The 20,377-nt window shown below is 42.9% G+C and overlaps 2 protein-coding genes across 3 annotated transcripts in view; both read left to right on the top strand.

Moving 5' to 3' along the window:
• Positions 1-491: 491 nt before the first annotated feature.
• Positions 492-11,103, top strand: lrit3b (leucine-rich repeat, immunoglobulin-like and transmembrane domains 3b). Of its 2 annotated transcripts, none has more exons than XM_039785179.1 (6): positions 492-704; positions 1,095-1,469; positions 3,105-3,190; positions 3,466-3,759; positions 4,744-4,803; positions 10,429-11,103. In XM_039785179.1, exons 1-6 carry the CDS (start codon positions 619-621, stop codon positions 10,899-10,901), a joined length of 1,374 nt encoding a protein of 457 aa, XP_039641113.1. In that variant the 5' UTR covers positions 492-618; the 3' UTR covers positions 10,902-11,103. The 2 variants fall into 2 exon arrangements, with proteins under 2 accessions (XP_039641113.1, XP_039641112.1); XM_039785178.1 differs by having other exon boundaries at positions 492-728.
• Positions 11,104-17,631: 6,528 nt separating this feature from the next.
• LOC120549389 (glutamyl aminopeptidase) overlaps positions 17,632-20,377 on the top strand; it is a 28,900-nt gene continuing 26,154 nt past the window's right edge. Inside the window, exon 1 of the mRNA XM_039786273.1 lies at positions 17,632-18,570. Within this exon, the coding sequence (XP_039642207.1) occupies positions 17,942-18,570 (629 nt within the window). The 5' untranslated portion in view covers positions 17,632-17,941. The remainder of the gene's footprint in view (positions 18,571-20,377) is intronic.

The raw sequence follows: 20,377 nt of genomic DNA, 5'->3' as shown, positions 1-20,377 counted from the left end.
AAATACTGTAATGCATAATGAGTACTTTTGCTTTTGGCGCAGTTTACTCATATTATGTCAGTACCTAACTATTGTCACAGAGTGTTTTGTGTGTGTTTTTAAAAAAAACATTTTAGGTTTATGCACTGATGCCTTAGACCAGTAGCCTATTCTCGGCAACAGAGACACTGAGTGAGTAAGCTATTTGTAAAAAAAAAAAATTCATTTAATTTGGCTGTAATTTGTAATACACTGCTCATGTAGGAGGTACTTTTGTTTTTGGGGGGATATTTTGGCAGTTAGGTGGTCCGTGAGTTTTTGGTCTGAAAAAGTTTGAGAAACGCTGCCTCATGTTATGTACGTGTAATGTTAAAAACGAAATACTCCGCAGGGTGGGGTGCATGGTGGAATAATTTTTTTGTCCTCAAGGCCCAAAAAAGGGCTTGGTCTTACCCTGATGTTGTGATTCGTTATTCAGACTGGGAGGCATGGGATTACATGTCACTTGTAAGCAGTGTAATCCCAGCTAATCTGGGATTCCGTTTCACGCTGCACTGTGGACACAACCTCAGACTGGAGAGGACTGGGAATATGGAGAAACAAAGTGCCCGTCTAAGTATGCGGTTTCTCTGATGAAGGATGTATCTGCTGGTCCTCGTTCACATCCTGCAGTCCACTCTGTTGGCGGTCCAATCCTGTCCATCTTTATGCGCCTGCACATACGGGTACAGTGGAATAGCAGAGATCAGGTTGAGTGAGGCTGATTTCATTCCCATCTTTCTGCATTTGTGTGTGCAAGTGATTTGTTTCTGCCGGAACACAACTCATTACAGTGGATTGTATTTGAATAATTATCGTATTATTGAAGCTCTACGAAACCAACACAGCAGTGCTAACGCACAAATGTTATAGGTGGTGATGCCATCATTTGACAAATTTGGTTATAAGCAGGGGTTAAAGTTTGATCTTGCAGGTCGTGGAACAGAGGATTGGTTAATTTTTTTACAGCATTTGATGATGCATTGTAAAAGTCCAAGTAAAAAAATAATACATAAAAATATGATGTTTGTCTGTCCAAACTTCAGTCCGTAACAATTTTGTTTTTAACATCGCAGGTTGGTGCAGTGCAGCGACCCTGGCATCTCGGCTGTTCCCATCAACGTCCCAGCTGACACAGTCAAACTGCGTCTAGAGAAGACCTTGATCTCCAGGGTGCCCCGGGCAGCCTTCTACAACCTGTCCGAGCTGCGTTTTTTGTGGCTGACCTACAACTCCGTCACGTCCATCCACCCCAGCAGCTTTGTCAACCTGAAGGCCCTGCGAGAGTTGCGTCTGGATGGCAACCTCCTGACCTCCTTCCCCTGGGAGGGGCTCAGGGACATGCCCCGCCTCCAGACTCTGGGTCTCCATAACAACCGCCTGTCCAGCCTTCCTGCCCACGCTGCTCTCTTTCTTCCCAACATCACCTACCTCGACCTGTCCAGCAACAGGTGTGTTCAGATACCACAGAACCATGGAGCCTAGAAAGCTACCGAGCTGCCAGTAGCCTTGTTTGAAACTGTTCCCTTATTCACTCACTCACTAGTCCATATATACCAACCCAGTCTCACGGCAGTTTGTGAAATGGTCACGTTATTTAATCTATTGATTCGTGTTCACAGGGACGTTTTTTCCGTGGTGGCCAGCACGAAAATGTAAACTAATGTATTTAAATGGGAAGCATATGTCGTGGTCACAGCACGACTATGGTAGCGAGTAGTATGAAATGCCGAAAATCCGCGTAAGGATGTTGGTTGGTTGGTTGGTTGGGGTGGTGGATGGGTCAAACAATTGCGGACTTTCACCCCGGAGGCCGGGGATCGCGTTTCCCTGTTAACCGTCCTGTTATTGTCGCGCGTGGCCTTGTCCCGGCGTGTGAGGCGTCCTCCCCCAGGGTGTGGCGTGTTGTTTCCCCGTTAACCGTCCCGTTATTGTTGCGCGCGGCCGTGTCCCGGCGTGTGAGGCGTCCCCCAGGGTGTGGTGTTTGCTTTCCCTGTTAATCCCCCTATAGACCAGTCCCTCCAGAAAAACATGATTATGTGATCGCATAATTCAATGCATAATCAGCCAAAGTCCGCATATTTATTTTTTAAAATACGCTGCACTTTCGCCGCATAAATTTCATAATCCCCGCATTTTCATTGCAAAAAAAGTCACATATATCGTAGCAGAAAGTTGAAAAATGTTGCGTTTGCTTCACACAAGAGCAGCCATTTTCCACTGTTGCCATGGGAACGTTATAAAGTGACGTAATTACGCGACGTGAACATCATCGAAAAGCAGTGTGTTGGGGGAATCACTTTTTTTTTTCTCTTTTTCATCAAACCGCAGTTTTTCCAAGTTCCCGCAATTTCATCACATAAAATTGCATAAATATCCCGCATATTCCATCGCATTTTTTAAGAAAACGTGGCGCATAATCAAGGATTTTTGACAGAAACAATCACAAAAAAACGTCCCTGTGAACACATATCAATAGATTCAAAATAACGTGACCATTTCACGTACTGCCGTGAGACTGCGTTGTATATACTGTTATTAAATAATGAACTGTATAGGGAACGACGATTTCGGACCCTCACTGAAAATATCGTTGCGCATAGATGCGTCGGTTATGTGTGTGACGGAGGTGGGCGCGCCCAGCATCATGTAAACAAACCGAAACAAAAACTACTTCGAATTCTTCCCTGAAACATTTCCGCTGTTTAGAAACAATAGCCCGCTCCATTTTTTCCTCGTCGGTTTTCTCGGGTGCTTCTGCTTCTTCTTCTCCTCTGGGGAAAACACGACAGTGTTGCATTGTGGTGCACGAGTAAAATAAAGGAGTAGTGAATGAAAGTTACCACGGAGAATTCTAACACCAAAATGGTGAACACATTTCCGTGATAGGGAACGGTTTCCAACACAGCTAGTATCTTGAACTTATCTCACTTCTCTACTTTTCTCCTTGTCTCCTCTCCTCTCCTTGTCCCTCTCCTCTCCTATCCTTGTCTACTCTCCTCTTCTTGTCTCCTGTCCTCTCCACTCCCTGTCTCCTCTCTACTCCTTGTCTCCTGTCCTCTCCACTCCCTGTCTCCTCTCCTCAGGCTCACTATATTACCTGCTGAGCTGTTGGACCTTTGGTTTCCTCTCCCAGGACAACAGGAAAGACCAGAACAAAGAAGAGTTTTGGGTACAGTAATAGACACATTATATTCTAATCCTTTCTAAATGAACTACACTTTATTTAAATCAGCAAAGAAATAAAGACGCCCAATGTGTACCGTTACCCGTTTTTGGTAGAAAGTAGTTTCAAAGAACAACACTACTGTTCAATTATAAATCAGCAATCAGTTATTATGTACAATTGAAAACCTGCCATTACAACAATGTTTTTCCATCCGATTTATGACACATATTAAAAACATGACAGTTATGTAAAGGAGTCAAATTGTCCTGGATATCCAGGTCTCCATGACAACCCCTGGCTGTGTGACTGCCAGATCTCCATGGTGATGTCCCTGTCCACGTCCCTGGCGAGTCCTGTGGTTCTCATGGACCAGCTGCTGGTATGCCGCAGGTCTCTGGGTCAGTCAGGGTTGCCGATGACCCAGGCTGAGCTGTCCCGCTGTATGAGGCCTTCGGTCCAGCCCGCAGCCACCAGAGTCATCTCTCCACTGGGCAGCAACGTAATCCTCCGCTGCGACGCCACCGGCTACCCAACACCAACCCTGACCTGGATCAAAACGTCAGCCAACACTGGTAACGCCCGCTCAGGCTTGCGACACATTCTCATTCCCAACTCGTCAAATACTGGCGCTTGGTCAGGATCCCTTGGCGCCACTTTTTAACACTCTGGGTAACCCTCTTTGGTGTCATTTTTCAATGTCCTAGGTCTGGACCCTTTGGCGTAATTTTTCGGGAAGTTCGGTCTGGACTTGATCCGTTGTGGAGCAACTATGCTCGAACCAGAACTGTTCGGGCCAATCAAATTGTCAGGGCGGGCTTTATACGATGATGGACAGATGATCAACAGTAACGTAATCAACCACCTCACCAAAGAGCGCTTGGGTTGAATTTGTTTACAACAAAGATGGCTGCCACTGGAGAATTGAGATGTGTAGATTCCACCATTGCGTCTGTTATAGAAGATATCGACAGCACATTCATTTTAAAAGAGGAACAGTATCAGATTCATATTCTGACTAGAATCTGAGTATAACGACGTCAGGCTAGGTCAGGGCCCATTGGTGTCATTTGTCAACGTCCTGGTTTAGGACCCCTTGAAGTAATTTTTGCCCCTCTGGGTATCCCTTTGGTGTCATTTTTCAACGTGCAAGGTAAAACCACTTAGTCAGGGTTAGGAAAAGATTGTGGGTGAGGTTAAAATATGAACGTTAATGTGACAAAAACCCAGATCTCTTGCGTGAAAGTCCTGTGTTGTTTGACCCACCCATTTCTTCAACCTACCTCCTTATGCTAAGTTTTGGTCTGAAATACTACTCCTTACCACTGTCGTACTTCATACTACGTCATCTTACAGCACTGTGGTTGAGTTTCTCTGCCCGATGCATGCCAGACAGACACTAAAGGGTGCCTCAGTGTCGGCATCCGACCTTGAGGGCCACTGACCAACCGCTGTATGTGACGAGTTGGGAGCGCCAACGGCTTGGCTCAGGTGATAAAGTGATATTACTAAGATCCGAGCATCGCTCAAGTCATGTTGTAATTTGGTTCTCCGTGCAGATTGTTGCCAACAAGACATCCTTGAGAACTCTTACCAGCTACCCAGGAATTTGGAAAGTTGTAAGTTGGTGCTATCTTGTCTCTTTTAAAATCCATGTGTTATAGCATATTAGTCAGCTGCAAATATGCCTTGACCCCAAACAAATTCTAACAAAAGATTTCTCAGTGGTTTACAGTAGTATCAGATGTACTTAAAACCACACTAAAAGTTTACCAAAGTTTGACTCCAAGAAAGGCCCCATTTTGAAAATGGCGGCCGTGAGGTCCTTAAAATGACCATTACTCCTTTGTATTCCTCCTAGACAAGGAATACTGGTGCCTGATACATGATTTGGCCATGTAATATTGTAATTAACACATTAGCATGATAGATAAGTGATTACAAGTACAATTACATATCAAAGCAATTGGTTACAAGCATATGTATGTGAAAAATAAGGGCGAATCCAATTACATACAATTTAATAATACAATTTCCCTTAAGTAACTGCATATTTCTCCTTTCTCATATCGTTTTGCCTAGTGTTGGTGGTTTCTGTGGTTCATAACCATTCTTTTGATTCCAATAAAGAATACATTTATTAGAACTGTGTGATACTGTAAAATTATTCAAAACAGGGCTGCCACGTGAAGGCTCAGTACCGCTAACCCATTTTATTTTATTTTTTATATTTTTTATGAGTTTTGTTTTTTTGCCTTTTGTTTTTTATATAGTTTTTTTAATACTTTTCTTACGTATCTTTTTTTTATATTTTCTTCAGTTTCCTCTTATTCTGGTTTATTTTTTATACTTTTTTTGCACTGTGACCTTCACTAGATTTACCATTAGTCTTCACACTCTTCCTCCCATAGAGGTTGATTATAGCGATTCTCACAATTCCCAACTTGAAATGGTCCACAAGCAGGCATGCTTGGTAGTCCATATGCCCTACAACTGGGCCGTTGTGTTCGGCAGGCAGTTGTGCAATTACATTATCATCTGCAGGAGGCTTTCTGGGGCAGAAGTCTCACTGGTCATAACTGGCAGGAACCGGTTGTCCACCAGTTTCCATCCCCAAGCCACTGTGTTCATGTCACCTTCCTTTCCAATCCACACCATGATCTGGAAGTAAACACTTTGGCAGTGGTATTTGGTTGAGGGAGACGTTCTGGGATTAATGATTTGGCGGTAACGATTTTCTTGCTAAACAAGGTTGTAGCACAAAGAGGCAAGCGAATCGGTATTCTTTCCGCCAAACAACACTGCCACTGCCTTAGTCCCATGGTCCTCTATGACATTCCTTGCTTGATGTGGGAGCAGAAAAACATTTGCAGAGGACTGGATGGTTGATTCACCATTCACAAGTTTCTGGAATGCTGTCTGTTTGCCAACACTAAGTCAAAAACATCTTCACTGTGTGAAGTTGTATCACATCCCAGTGTTTCCCACACATAGACTAATGTGTGGCGAGAGAGATAGATTCGTTAGGCATTGAAGTAGGAGAGGAGGACAGCATCCATTTTTGATACTTTGTTATGAAAATAAGTACCCCACCCCCCCCACACAAATTGCTTTCTAATCTGTGGGAAACACTGCAGTCCGACCAGTGTAATTAGTTAGGTTATATATTTGTTTACAATATTTTCAGGCTTCAACCACTGAAAGACAGGGTCAGGGAAAGAAAGAGAGATTTGTTAGGCATTGAAGTAGGAGAGGAGAACAGCATTCAACAGCGTGTCCGAAAGTATTCCCCCCCTGCCAAAAATTGCTTTCTAATTCTGAACGAAAATGGAGGCCTCCAGTGTTTCCCACGGATTAGAAAGCAATTTGTGGCGGGGGAACCTGCGGTTCAGGCTGGTCCTCATCCTCAATGTGTCCCTTTTTCAGTCGCGGAAAATACTAAACAATACTCCTCTGGATTGAAGCAGCAAACGTTCAGTGTAAGAGTAAAAAATGACATAACATTATTCATAATATGTTCATTTGATTCACAGCTGCTATATAGTGTTTTGACCTTGACAACCCAACTGCATTTTACCGCAAAATTGCAACTAGTTAACTTTCTAAAGCAGGCGCAATCGCTCGTTTGCTAAGGGTCGGGTCTCCAACATTAACACACTGACAACATTGTATTCAGAATATAAAATATTTTTGCAGGACTTTTTAATGTGCGATTGTGTAAAGGTGTTCACGAGATAGATGCCAACCTTTCGTGAACTTGTGAATTTCGACCAGCCGTCTTCTCTCCATTATGGAGACAGACGCTGTGTGCACAGTGGAAGGAGCTGTGTGTGGGTTACATTTGTTTTGTAATAACAAAACGCAATGTGTGGCGGCCAGTGTTGATAGTGAGGTCACACATTAGTCTATGTGTGGGAAACACTGGGCCTCTATTGTTCATCCCAGAATAGTAGAGGAGAATAATGAGGCCTTGACTGCAGCTTTGACAATGTCCATGTCTGCATCACCTGATGTATTGATAAGCGTGCAGCCCTTCTTCTCCAGCTCCTCGTCATAAGATTGCTACGTCCCTGTTTGTTGCAAGATCTGGAATGGAAATCATCCTTTCTTCCCACAAACTCAGTCTCCACATTGAAGTTAACGATGGGGTGAGTGTTTTCACCACCTCTCTGATGCGTATTGTCTTTGATGGGAGGACCTTCGCTATAACCATCAAAAACGATGTTGCTTTACCATAATGGAGTATGGTAAAGTCTGCAATGGCACTGTAACTGGCACCCTTTTTCCATGCCAAGCGGTGAACCAGGGAGCCACTGTCAAGGACATAATGCTCAGTTGGTGGGATGGAATCCAGGACAGTTTTGTTAGATTTCTTGCTTGAGAACTCCATGAGACTGCCTGCGCTAGTTGGGGCTTGTTGACTTACGGAAGATTTCCTTGCCTTTGAACAGAGCTGCAGGAAATGAGCAGAGCTCACAGCTCATTACATCTTCCAGTGAAAACTGTCCAGTTTTCGACATAATTAGGAACCGTTGGAACAGCAAAGCAGGATCAATGGTTCTGTCATTTGCAAGGGTTTTTGCCGGTCTTTCCATTTGAAGGATATTCCAAAAACGGGTTTTCCATTCATCTTTTCAATGATCTCATTGCCAACAGTCTCAAACTCATGCACATTCACCTCCTCTTTGGCAACGATGTTTCTCAGAGATGGGCCTGGAGAGAATGGTGTGCAAATGCTAAGCTTTTCCTTGATCTTTTCTAGATCAGAGTGACCTCTTTTCATCCTTGCTTCTGAGGATTCTCGGTGCTGCTCGCTGGTCATGTAGGTGAGGTCATTGAATTCCTGCATGGCGTTGTTGTAAGGCAAGGCAAGGCAAGGCAGCTTTATTTGTATAGCACATTTCAGCAACAGGGCAATTCAAAGTGCTTTACATAAAACATTAAAGAGCAGTTAGAAGACAATTAAAAACAATTTAAAAACATTAATAAACAAATTAAAAACATTAAAAGACAAGAATAAAATTGATAGCGCAGTATAAGAATAAAAGTTACAGTGCAGTATAAGAAATTAAAGTTAATAAAATCGATTATTTAAAGAAAAGCAACATTAAAAAGATAGGTCTTTAGCTTAGATTTAAAAGAACTGAGAGTTGAAGTGGACCTACAGGTTTCTGGGAGTTTGTTCCAGATATGTGGAGCATAAAAACTGAACGCTGCTTCCCCCTGTTTAGTTCTGACTCTGGGGACAACAAGTAGACCTGTCCCAGACCACCTGAGAGGTCTGGGTGGATCATAATGTAGTAGCAGATCAGAAATGTATTTTGGCCCTAAACCGTTTAGTGATTTATAAACCAGTAAAAGTATTTTGAAATCAATTCTTTGAGGCACTGGAAGCCAGTATTGTATTCAGATGTGAAGGGTGTAGACATGGTCCACAATGCAGTCCACTTCTGTGGGTCAAGCCTCCACTGCTTTTCAAGGATTGCATTAATGTCTGCTCAATGAGAAGGTCAGAGCAAAGTCCTGCCCAGTACTGGTTGCTGTGGCTGATCACTTGTAATACCCCTGGAAAACTTGTCATATACACAACATCAGGGTGTCTGGTCTCAAGTAGGCACATTTCTTGGAGGTAGAAATATGCTGATTTCAGGTAGTTGTAGTGCCCAGCGGCGGCAAATATTGGCAGACAGTCCAACATTTCAATGAGGTAAGCGATATCAAATGTCAGTATTCCCTTCCACCATCTTCTGAATTGCTGAAAATTGTGAATTTTGTTTTGCTGAGTTTAGTATAATCCCACCTTTATACTCAAAAACATCTATAGAGGATGTATTACATATGTATTACCTTATTTAAATTGAAAGGAGTGACCATTTTAGAGGGTTCACACACACAGGCCTCTGTTCGGGCTGATTCAGAGTTGTTTATGATCAAAGACATACAACTCTAATTTAAGTTTATTTTGGGTGCAATAACTTTTACGTTGAATGTCAAGTTTGTGTTTTAGCAAAAATGTGTCCAAAAACACGTACTGAGTAGGAGTTACATGACATAGGCTAAATTGTTTACATCTCTGGTTCACCATAAACAAAGCTAAAACCTTACAGTAATCTCACAAAATAATGTATTCCGTAAGTATGTCATCATGTCAGTGCAATTTAGACAAGTCCAATGGATTCATAGACCCAGAAAACAGGGGGTTAGACACCAAGATTACTTGGCTAGGTAAAATAATGAATGAGTAGGGATATTTTAAGGGCTTCCTGCCCATCTTCAAAATAACACCTTTCTAGTGGTCAAATCTTTGTAAACTTTTTGTATGTTACTAAGGACAATACTACAAAAAACAGCTGAGAAACCTTTTGTTAGGATTCTTTTATGGTTAGGTGTTTCTTTTTCATATATGCAGCCGCCTATATAGGGATTTTCTCCTACTACCAGTGTTTCCCCAGTATTTTTACTTCTGTGATGCTTTCACCATGTCTTTAAAACTGGCTGTGTAAAACGCTAAGCCAGAGATCTTCAACAGGGGGTCCAGGGCCCCTAGGGGGTCTGCAGGGGGGGGGACACACACACCAAATTATTGTTAATTGTTTGAAAGTTTGTCATTACAGAAAAATACTTTGCACATCTATAATGTGAGACAGGTGCGTCGGAGGTGGATAATTAAGTTTTAAGTTGCAGAGAAACTCCCGCACACTGTCTAACTTGCAAAAAATAAATTTAATAGTAGGCAACGTTTCCGTACTAGACCATCATCAGGAAAAATTTATGAAGGGAGTTTCTTTGCAACTTCTGAAACTTTTTTCAAAAGTTAAAATATCGTAACTATTATCCACCAAATTTTAGCAAATATAAATCAGCCTATTTGTGAAAAACACATTGATGACAGGCTTAATGGCCTAAAGGTAAGGTAGTCACTAAGGTAGCCATCCACAGATTCTGTTCATCCTAAGGATTCACTGTGTCACATGTATGTTTAACATTAAAACTTGATTTACAAAATCATACCAGCAATTATTTTAATAGCTTAGTATTCTATGCACTAAAAGGTACGTATAAGGCTTTAGGCCGCCCTACACAATATTGTAGGCCCAACTTTATTTGACACAGTATGTAGTAGGGGGTCCCTGCTCCGTCTCTCTCTCAGTTAAGCGGTCCTTGGCTTAAAAAAACGTTGAAAACCCCTGCTCTAAGCCAAACTGGCATAGAATGCTGAGATTTTGCAACTTTGTATGTTTCAGTTATGCAGGAATCTCCTCGAGTTGGAGTTCGCTGGTCGATAATCAGCCTGAATGGGTTATCATACAAGGACGCTGGTGAATATCGCTGCCAGGCACGGAACATGGCAGGAACATCTGAAGCCCCAATTAAACTGAAGGTGGTGGGAATCTCAAGACTATCCCCTCTGCCAAAAAAGAAGTCCAAAAAGCCTCGACCCAAATCATCAACGAAACACATGAAGCCAAACAAGACTCCAGCTCCCACTAACACCCCCCCAGTAAAGGATAATCAGATACACCAAAACATTCCACCACCTTCCATTAACAAGACCCAGACGGCTCCTAATCTTTCGCCCAAAGTGTTCCCCAAAGACAAGTACATTAAAAGGCGCAAAATGAACTTAACAAATGCAAAGGCCCCAACATCCATCAGGTCTACACCTGAGCCCCCAGGAAACTCTACAACTGCTCCATTGTCAGAAAAACTTGTATAAGATACGCTCAAGTTGGTCTGCATCAGTAACTTGGTTGATTTTAAAAAGGTTATTGGAAAGCAAATCAATCATAACTGTTTGGGAACCTCTAGTTTTAGTGTTCCAGGCTTTTTTGGGGTCATTCTGCACTGCAAAATAAAATTGTTGATAAGCTGTCCTGTAAATTGAACTTGTTTGTATGAATAAAATGTTTGACACAGGATTTTTTTGTGAGTTTTTCCTCTTTCTGTGAGGACCAGCAGTCTCTTTGGTGAAGCCCCAATCCTACGCCAGTCCTTGGGTCAACATTCATTCTCACTATGGTCTTGATCTTAAAGGCCTTGGGTCCAATATATCACATTACATACATTTTCATTATCACAGCCACCAGAGACAAAGGGAGGAGCAATGCCTACTGTTGAATGAAGGAGAGAGCTGCTGTTTTCTACCATTACAGTCTCAACATACAGAGGGGAATTGTAGGCACAACAGAGTGGAGAGAGAGAAAGGAGAGTTTCTCTCAAGTTTATATAGCTCAAATGTATTGTTGAAATAAATGTAACTGTAATTTCAAGCAGGCCCCAGGAAGAGAGCAACCTGGCTTTTAGCCCCAAAGTGATTTGAGTTTAAGATCCCTGGTCGACTGCTTTCCACCATTACCACCACTACTTGAGCCAGAAAGTACCTTGCCGAGCCGTAGCTCAGGCGCAGGCTACCGGCGTCGCACTGAAGCGCTGAATTCCCTGCGGTCGAGCCGTAGCTCAAGTGATACACACATGTAGCTGTCCAAACATTAAGCGCCAAATTTCCTTTGGGCTAGATTTCCCAATTCATGGTCCCCAGAGTATGAAGCCTACTGATTTTATGTTCCACTAACGTTTTCTCAAGCACCACGTTGATATTTGTGGTTTTGAGTGAAATATAGGTTGAACAGATAGCTTGACACAACATCCTGAGCACTATTTCCCTGCACCATTTCTACAGGACACGCAGAGGAACTCATTAGCTTTGTCCCTAAATCAGTTTATAAGCTGTTTTAAAGCACAGTGGTTCTAGACCATTTCAAATGGAGGGGCCAGGCTGGGCCCACACGCGATTTTAGGGGTACCATATATATATATGTATATATATATATAAATAAGTGTTACATACCACCAACCCTCCATACGTTTGGTTCTAAAAAAAGACTTATTACGTGCCTAGACACGATAGGGACGTAACACACATAAAACAATAAACACAAGAATACTCATTCACTGTTAACCTACATTTTATTTATCACTGCACATGAATAATATCTCCTCTTTGAGGGTAAAGGTGGGGTTAAAAATGTATGCAAATATTTGCCAAATTTAGGGAGGCCAGAGGGGGGTTGGGGGTCGGGGCTTAATATTAAGGGGGCACTGGCCTCCCATGCCCCCCCCCCCCCCGAACTTCCCCTGCAGACATGACATCACTGCCCTAATAAATCTCTGTGAAATCTTTGCTCTAAATCTACTATCTGGTGAAAATAGATAGAACAGATGCTTATCTCCTACACAGGAGATACGATCTTAAAGTGTATCTCCTCCTACGTACAAATCTACACTCCATTAAGTTTTACAGTGGACCTTGTAGTCATCTGAGAAGATAAAAGCTTTTGTTCATGCTGCATTTGGCTGAACGTTTACTTCTTATTGTATAATAGCCTAATTAAGCCTAAAAGTTTATCTCGTAGGAGATGTTATCGCCTGCGTAGAAGTACATTTTCTGCTGGATGTGTAAATAGTCAACTGTTTGCTCACATGTTCACCGTGTCAACTTTATAAGGTGGCAGCATATCAGTGTTGTTTTTACAGCCTCTGCTGCCTCTAAATGGCCTAAACAATCAGTTAATGATGCGTTGCTTATTTTACTGTTCAAGCTGCCTGTCCCCTGAACACACAGTAAAAAAAAAATGCAGTCTCTGTAGACAGCCCAGGCTCCACAAACAGCAACAAAAACAAACTGTGCCAACCTGCACGACCAAACATAACAAACCAGCCAATAACCGACAAGAACGATTTGGGGGTGGGGGTTGGGGGGGGGGTTAGTGCGCGGAAGCACAGAAGGGAGGGGGACGGGACGGGATGAGGAGGAGGGAGGGGCGAGCTAGCCTCGTTTTGTTTGAAAATACTTTGAAAGTCAACAAGAAGTGCTGTCACCCAACATCGCTTAGAGCACCTTTAAGTAACAGTTTGGAAAAGATCAAAGTAAATTGTCTTATTTTTAATTTGATTTCCCATGTTTCACCCCTTTTCCCCTTAAGGTATAGTGGTAATTTACCAGGAAGTAGTCCATGTTTAGTTAACAGTGTTTCGGAATGAAGTTATTGATTACCTACCAATCTTTTCCTCTTACGTGTGACTTCTGATAAAGTAGTTATAATATAAGGGTAATTCAATAAAGACCTTCAAGAACACAGTATCAGCTACTGATAGGCTACTGTAGATTGTTGTCTCCCTGCCTGTTAACATATTCTGGCACACCTGAGTGAGCGGCACATGGTGTAATATAAGACAATTAATTCAGTAATGATTCACTGAACATTATTTGGTGAAAGGTGATGAATATGCTTTGTTTGTTCATCATGCTACCCCATTTGAACCTTCCTTCTTTGTCATTTGTTGTTCCTCAAAGCGACTTTTTAAAAAACATATATTTTAACGATCTGAAACGCAAGTATCAAACGTGAAGTGACGCAAGTAGCTTTGTGGGCGGATCTCACAAAGATCTCGCTGTTGCTATTATACTGGCGGGATAAATGAGTCTTGCGCGCGACGCAAATCTAAAATGGGTTGGTCTGAAGTAGCTAGGTGTGGTTTGGGCGTAACGTGCAATAAACCAATCAGAGCGTCATCTCACATTCCCTTTAAGAGCAGGCGCGCTTGTTCCATGGTGGATTGCTATTATGACGGCGAATTTGCCTGGCGCACGCGGTGCTGTCCAGGATGCAGCAAAGTAATAAATGCCCGTCTTGACCGGGTGGCGATGTTGCTGCGGCCTCTCGGGCGCATCTCCTCAAGTCTGGAGAGGATTGCTGCAGCCATGGAGCGTGGGCCTCCAAACGCATCACCTGCACCTGTTGTGCCCCTTCCTCCTCCCCCCACTCCATCTCCGTCCACCCGCTCCACCAGGAGCGCATTGCCACTCCCGGACCAGATTCCGCCGGAGTGTCCAATCCCACCGTAGTTCAACATCACGTCTCCTTAAGTCCTCTAATATTTCCTCATTTATGTCATCAACACATCCATGATTCATGGAAATGTGTAAAACACAACAAGCCACAAAGAATGCTGCGACTTTTTGAGGACTGTACTGTAAAGTGCCTCCTGACCTATCCAAACGCCTGAAGCGCATTTTCCGTCATATTTTTCTTTGTAATTATGTATGGTTTGCAAAAATGGGAACTGCTGCGTCCGTGTAGATGCAAGAAGCAAAGTGTATGCGCGTTGTGCACACGCTACATTATGGCCAAGCATGCGCCCCTAAAATAGCATCTGAATAACGCGCCACTGACTTTAGACTAGCGGCACTGACTTTAGACTAGGTTTCTCCTGGTCAGTGGCGGAATTGTTTTCTGAAACTGCAAAATAGCACCAGGGAACGTTTGCGCCGGAACACGCCTCCTCTTTTCGCTGAACCGCCCCCGGGGTGCAAATACATTCCCTAATTTACCGACGTGCGTCTGTGGAGGGAAAAGTCTGCTGTTCGTCGGGTGCAAAATAGGAATGATACATGCGTCGGTGTACAAAGTCAATTGCACTGAGTGCAAGATAGGGCCCAATGACTTTGTGCTTATTTGTACAAATGTGCTTATTTGTGCTAACAAGTAGAATGGGTTGGGAGTATGGTTGGGCATCGTTTTGATTTGAACAATTCTGATTCCGATTCCGGTTCTTATAGATTCCGATTCTTTGAAGGGTGGAGTAGAAACGGGCCACATGCTTATTTCAAATATAAAAGGAAAATTGTTTTGTGATTCAGTGGTGATTTAAAGTTGTACCGGGATTTTTCAATCCAAAATAAAGCCACACTTTAAAGCGCTGCTTACTGTGCTCCATGGCTGCAACAAGCGCTGAAAGTACGCTGGCCACTACGGAAACCAAAACTTAGTTAGTTTTTTGTGTTAAATTTGGAATTTTGTCTTGTCCATGAGTATTGTAAATGTACAGCATTTATATAGCATCTCAATGACTACTCAAGGCACTTTTACATAGTACAGGTACCATTCACACACACACACACACACACACACACACACACACACACACACACACACACACACACACACACACACACACACACACACTCTCTGTCTCATCTCATCAGATACATTCACGAAGCGATAGCGCAGCATCGGGAGCAATTCGGGGTTCAGTATCTTGCCCAAGGACACATGAACCACCGACATTCCGATTGATAGACGACCGCTCTACCACCTGAACCACAGCCCCCGCCCCATGTGAGGATAAAATGGAGTGTGAGATCAGCAGGCGGATTGGTCTCGATTTACCAATCCATGTCCAACCCTCACCTGTGGTTTTATGCTTTGGGTGATGACTGAAAGACTGAGATTGCAGCTGAAAGCCAAGATTTATACTTGATAATCACAATTAATAAGTTACCGTTTGCTTTAATGGATCCTGGAGTACCATAAATTAGTCCTACATCTTCACTAGTGAGCACTGGAAATATTACCATTTATATTTTTGCACTGTTAGCATGACTTTAGGCTTTTTGTCTACTTATGTACAATGTACAATACAGTTGAATCTCATCATAGCAGTTTCTATACCACAACTGTCAGTATGCTACGACAAGTGCTTGTCAGATGGTCAAACAGCATCTGAAACCCCCTCCCCCAACACCTTTCCCACATCCCAGGCTGCCCCTGTCTTTGAAGCCATGCAGGTTTTTCACCCTGCCCTTGAGTGTGGCTGTCTTAAACAGGTATAAACACCTTTGCCCTTCATACATACCCCAGCCCTAAAACACCCGGAAAGGGTCAAGGTATGAGGTCCAGACGTTGAGTATATCTCAAGACAGAAGTGTTCAAATGTAAAAGTTGTTGTATCTCATGCAGATGTTAAGTGAAGGTCAGTGATAAAGGAGTCATAACATTTATGAATGTCTTATCTCTGTCAAACTTTAACAATAAAGATACAATATGAGGAAGAAGCTCAGGGTCAGAATAGTTGCACAAGCTGGTTTGGTGAGATCGGCTCTAGGGCGGACCAGAGATCTTCGGTTGGCAGCTGTTGCGCCTCTATTTCGGCCAGACGCAGGCACCAGCACCTGGGGTCTGATATGGTCTGTTCCAGGACCTCCCCGACGGATCAGCAAACGTAATTGCCGTAAGCGATGTTTGCACCCAACGCTGGGGTTTGTGCTGGCTTGCTTTGGGTTGCTGTAGTCGTTGGCTGGGGGCTGACTGGGCTGTGTCCCCGGGTCTGTTGTCTGCTCTCATCCCGACTGAATACCTTAAGCGCCGGGGATTGAGACATACAGACTGGAGTGTGCTAGCTGGCTAACTTAGCATTAGACTTGTCGACTACCCGTACAGCTGACGTAACATGGCAAATTTAATTATGGGTTAGCCCAACGCTGTTAACCGTGGTCAAAACAATCCTACTAAAAATAACTGTATTAAATGTTGTTTTAACCTTATAATGTTACCGTACAGTTTAGCCACCAAGTATTAGCATGGGCCTATTATCAACATGGCACTTTGATTGTAGTAAGCTGTGTGGCTATTACTGTTACTGAGTATAATTATGTGACATTGTATGATTTACAATGACTCTGGTGTTACTCCTCCACCACCATCTGGTATGCTGCTGCCACTGCCAAGGACAAGGGCAGACTGCAGTGTATCACTCGCTCTGCGGAGAAGGTGCATGGCTGAAACTTGACCGTCCCTCCAGGACACTGAGGCGGGCAGTAAAGATCGTGTGTCCCTCCCACCCTGGACACAAACATTTTGAACACTCCCCTTCATCTGCAGCTGGCCTCATCAATAAAGCCCGGCACCCCCACTGACATTGACTCCCATCCCACCACGTAGACACTAAAGGCATGAAGTATCTACATCTCTCCCAATGTGTTACATTAGGGCAGGACAAAAACACTGCACAAAACGGTTCAGGTCTTTCATTTTAAAAAACAGATATATTGTATATTTTGTACAGTATTTTTTTTTTTCCACATTTTATCGCAAAGTTTTTCATTCTATATTCTTGATTTTTGCAGTACTTATATTTTCACGTTACTATGTTTATTGTTATGCACCAAACCACCAAGTCAAATTCCTTGTGTGTGAAAACCTGACTTGGCAATAAACCTGATTCTGATTCTGATAGATGAAACATCAGGCGGTCAACAAAGTAATTTGGGATCGTCCTCTGGGGATCATGAATATTCATCTTGCCAACCGCAAAGCATGTTGCTTTGGACCGACTTGCTGGACAAACATCTGACCACCTGCCGGACCAACATCATCATCATCCTCAGGCGCTGTTGATACTGCAATAAGAAAGAAAAGAATAATCTTTCTACAAAGCTAATCCTGCTGCTGTGCTGCAACACAATACTGACATTGTTTTGCTTTTCTATTCACACGCCATTCTGTTGCAATCACTGTTGACCAAAGAGCAAACGCAATAGCAAGTGCAGTCAAAATAGACCCTCCCCCATTTACATGCATATACACAGAGAACAACATGTAGCATTTTCAACACAAGTTGAACTTTAGCTGTTGATTTACAGGCAGATTGTAGATGTTTAACAGGAGGAGGCGTTTTAACATCCCTGCGGACAGAATAAATCTCTTGCTGAATGTGTGAGATTCTCTTTGCTGTCTTGACAGATTCTCTCTCCACCCCTCAGCACCACAGAGGCAAGCTCTCACACAGCTAATCTAAATACCGTAAGAGCCAAAGCCTGCAGCTCTTGACTCTGACTCCAGGTCAGCTGCAGAAACCTGGAGAAAGTCGTGTTTTAGTCCTGCAACGTTTTTTTTTGCAGGTTTGGGAGTCACCGACATGGATAGCATGGACATGGATAAGCCACAGAAGCGTTACTGCATCCGCGGAAAGCATGCGGTCATCATCTGTGCGACGGTGGTGGTGTGCTCTCTGGCAGTGGGCCTCGGGGTGGGCCTCTCCAAATCAGGCACCACTCCTACACCTTCCACACCAGCCCCCACAGCAGGGCCTACTGTGCCGCCGCCACCGCTCAGAGGGCCCTGTGCGCCTTCCACTGACTCCAGTGGAGACTGGAAGAATTTCCGTCTGCCCAGCTACGTGAACCCGGTCCACTATGACCTGCACCTGGAGCCAGACCTGGACGACGACACCTACACGGGTACCGTGGACGTCCACGTGGAAGTCAGCAAGCCCACCCGCCATCTGTGGCTGCACATTAGGGAGACGTTTGTCAGCGCCGTGCCCAGGCTGACGATGCTGAACAGCCAGCGGGGCAAGAGAGAGGTGGCAGTGAAGAGCTGCTTTGAATACAAAGACCATGAGTATGTGGTGGTGGAGGCCGCAGAGGAGCTGCCGGTCACCGGCCCAGGAGAAGTGTACGTTCTCAGTCTGGACTTCCAGGGCTGGCTCAACGGCTCTGTGGTGGGATTCTACCGAGTCATCTACACCGAGGAGGGGGTCACAAAGTGAGTTCTATGATTTGGTTTTGTCATAAACATATGAATAACTCAAATGTGTTCATCAACAAAACAAATACAAAAGAAAGTGACATGTCTTGATTGTGATTTGATTTTTTTATTAATCTCGAAACAATCATTAGTATGCTGTAAAAGAAGAAAAGAAAAACGAAAACCAGATAATAACACAAAGATAAAGCACAAAGAAACAAAAAAAATGGATAAGTTTGATAGGAGCAGGCAGAAACATAATGCTTAGTCCTGCCCCTACGTTACAATATCATCTTATTAAACAAAATGAGATGTAGACAGCTTCAGTCATTTAAGGAAATTGTTGCTAACACTTATTTTATCTCACTGTATTCAGTATTTATAAGCAAAAAAATAGATCTTTATAACACTTTTATTCGTTTGGAATATGTATTAAGCAGCAAAATATATAAGACAGTTTTATACCCACCTGTGAATGATTTGTACAAAGTTTTATGGTGCATCTGTTTCAAATGTTATCACTCCAATGAATGGGCGTGATCAGCGGTTATCAGCCTCATAGATATGGGTAAGATAGGGTCTGCTTCACATACTATTAGATTCAGAAAGCCGTTATCATATATATTCATTGGTACCGATCGCCGTTAGCTTGGTCTGGTACGCCTTGGCGCTTGGCGCTCTCGGAGTCCAGTTGTGAATTCAAACAAAACTAACGTTACTTGGTTAGGTTTAGGCAATAAAAGAACATGGTTAGGTTTAGTAAAAGATCGTGGTTTAGCAGGGTTAGGTTGGGGTTAAAACGGATAGGCGCTATGCTTTATGAACGTGACGTTCATAAAGTTTAAAAAAAAAACTCACCATGGTTGCAGTTTGGTTATGTTTAGGCACAAAAACTACGTAGTTATATTTAGGCACCAAAACTACTTAGTTAAGTTTAGAAAAAGATTGTGGTTCAGGTTAAAATACTTACATTTTTTTGGCGTTAGTTAAGAATGTTACATAAGTACATAACGTTGCATTAATGACCGGTCCAAGAACTCCAATAACATGAACAGTATTGAGTCAGATGCTCCATGCAACATGCTGTTATCATTTCATTGTATATTGATCAGATTTCAGTTAATGATGATGTCTGCTGTGCATCAAATGAATGGAAAACACCAGCAGAGTTTCTGTAACTGTGTTGACTGAGGTGTTTTCCATATCAAAGGGCCAAATCCCACTCTTGCCTCGGTTTCCCTCTTTCTTTGGTCTATTTCTCCTGTATAGTTGATTGATTGAAGTAAGGATTAAGCAAATCCTCACCAAACTTCAGATATACTTTTATCAAAAGCCAAGTCAGGCTAAAGGTTTGTCAGTGATCTGTGATGTAACACTCCAGTCTCTATTTGGAAATGACAGCACAGCATTTTTTTTTCTTGCTGTACTTTAAAACCAAATACATATAACACCGGTAACCATGTAAGATTTTTTGTGTAACAGCAATCATTAACTCCCAGTCAAATATTAAAAAAGAATTATAATGGCCATTAAAGTTAAGGTATATCTTAATAACATATCAAACAACAAGTGACAGCAATTTTTCATAACCTTACTTTTATTCCAAGCTTGAAGGTTCATTCTTAATCTTGGAAATAATAGTTTGACAAATCAATCCCATCTCAAGGTCCACTTAGTGGCATTTCTGGAGCTTTAACTGTATCACAAAGCCTTCTTCACTGGATGGAATCTTCTCAGGTGTCATGGACATGCTAGTCTGGATCAACGGAATTACATTTTCAGGATAATTGCCTGACATCTGGCGCATGGCTAACAAGCCGGATGT

This window comes from Perca fluviatilis, chromosome 20, assembly GCF_010015445.1.
Source record: "Perca fluviatilis chromosome 20, GENO_Pfluv_1.0, whole genome shotgun sequence".
NCBI lineage: Eukaryota > Metazoa > Chordata > Actinopteri > Perciformes > Percidae > Perca > Perca fluviatilis.
This window is presented reverse-complemented; position numbering and strand designations above follow the sequence as displayed.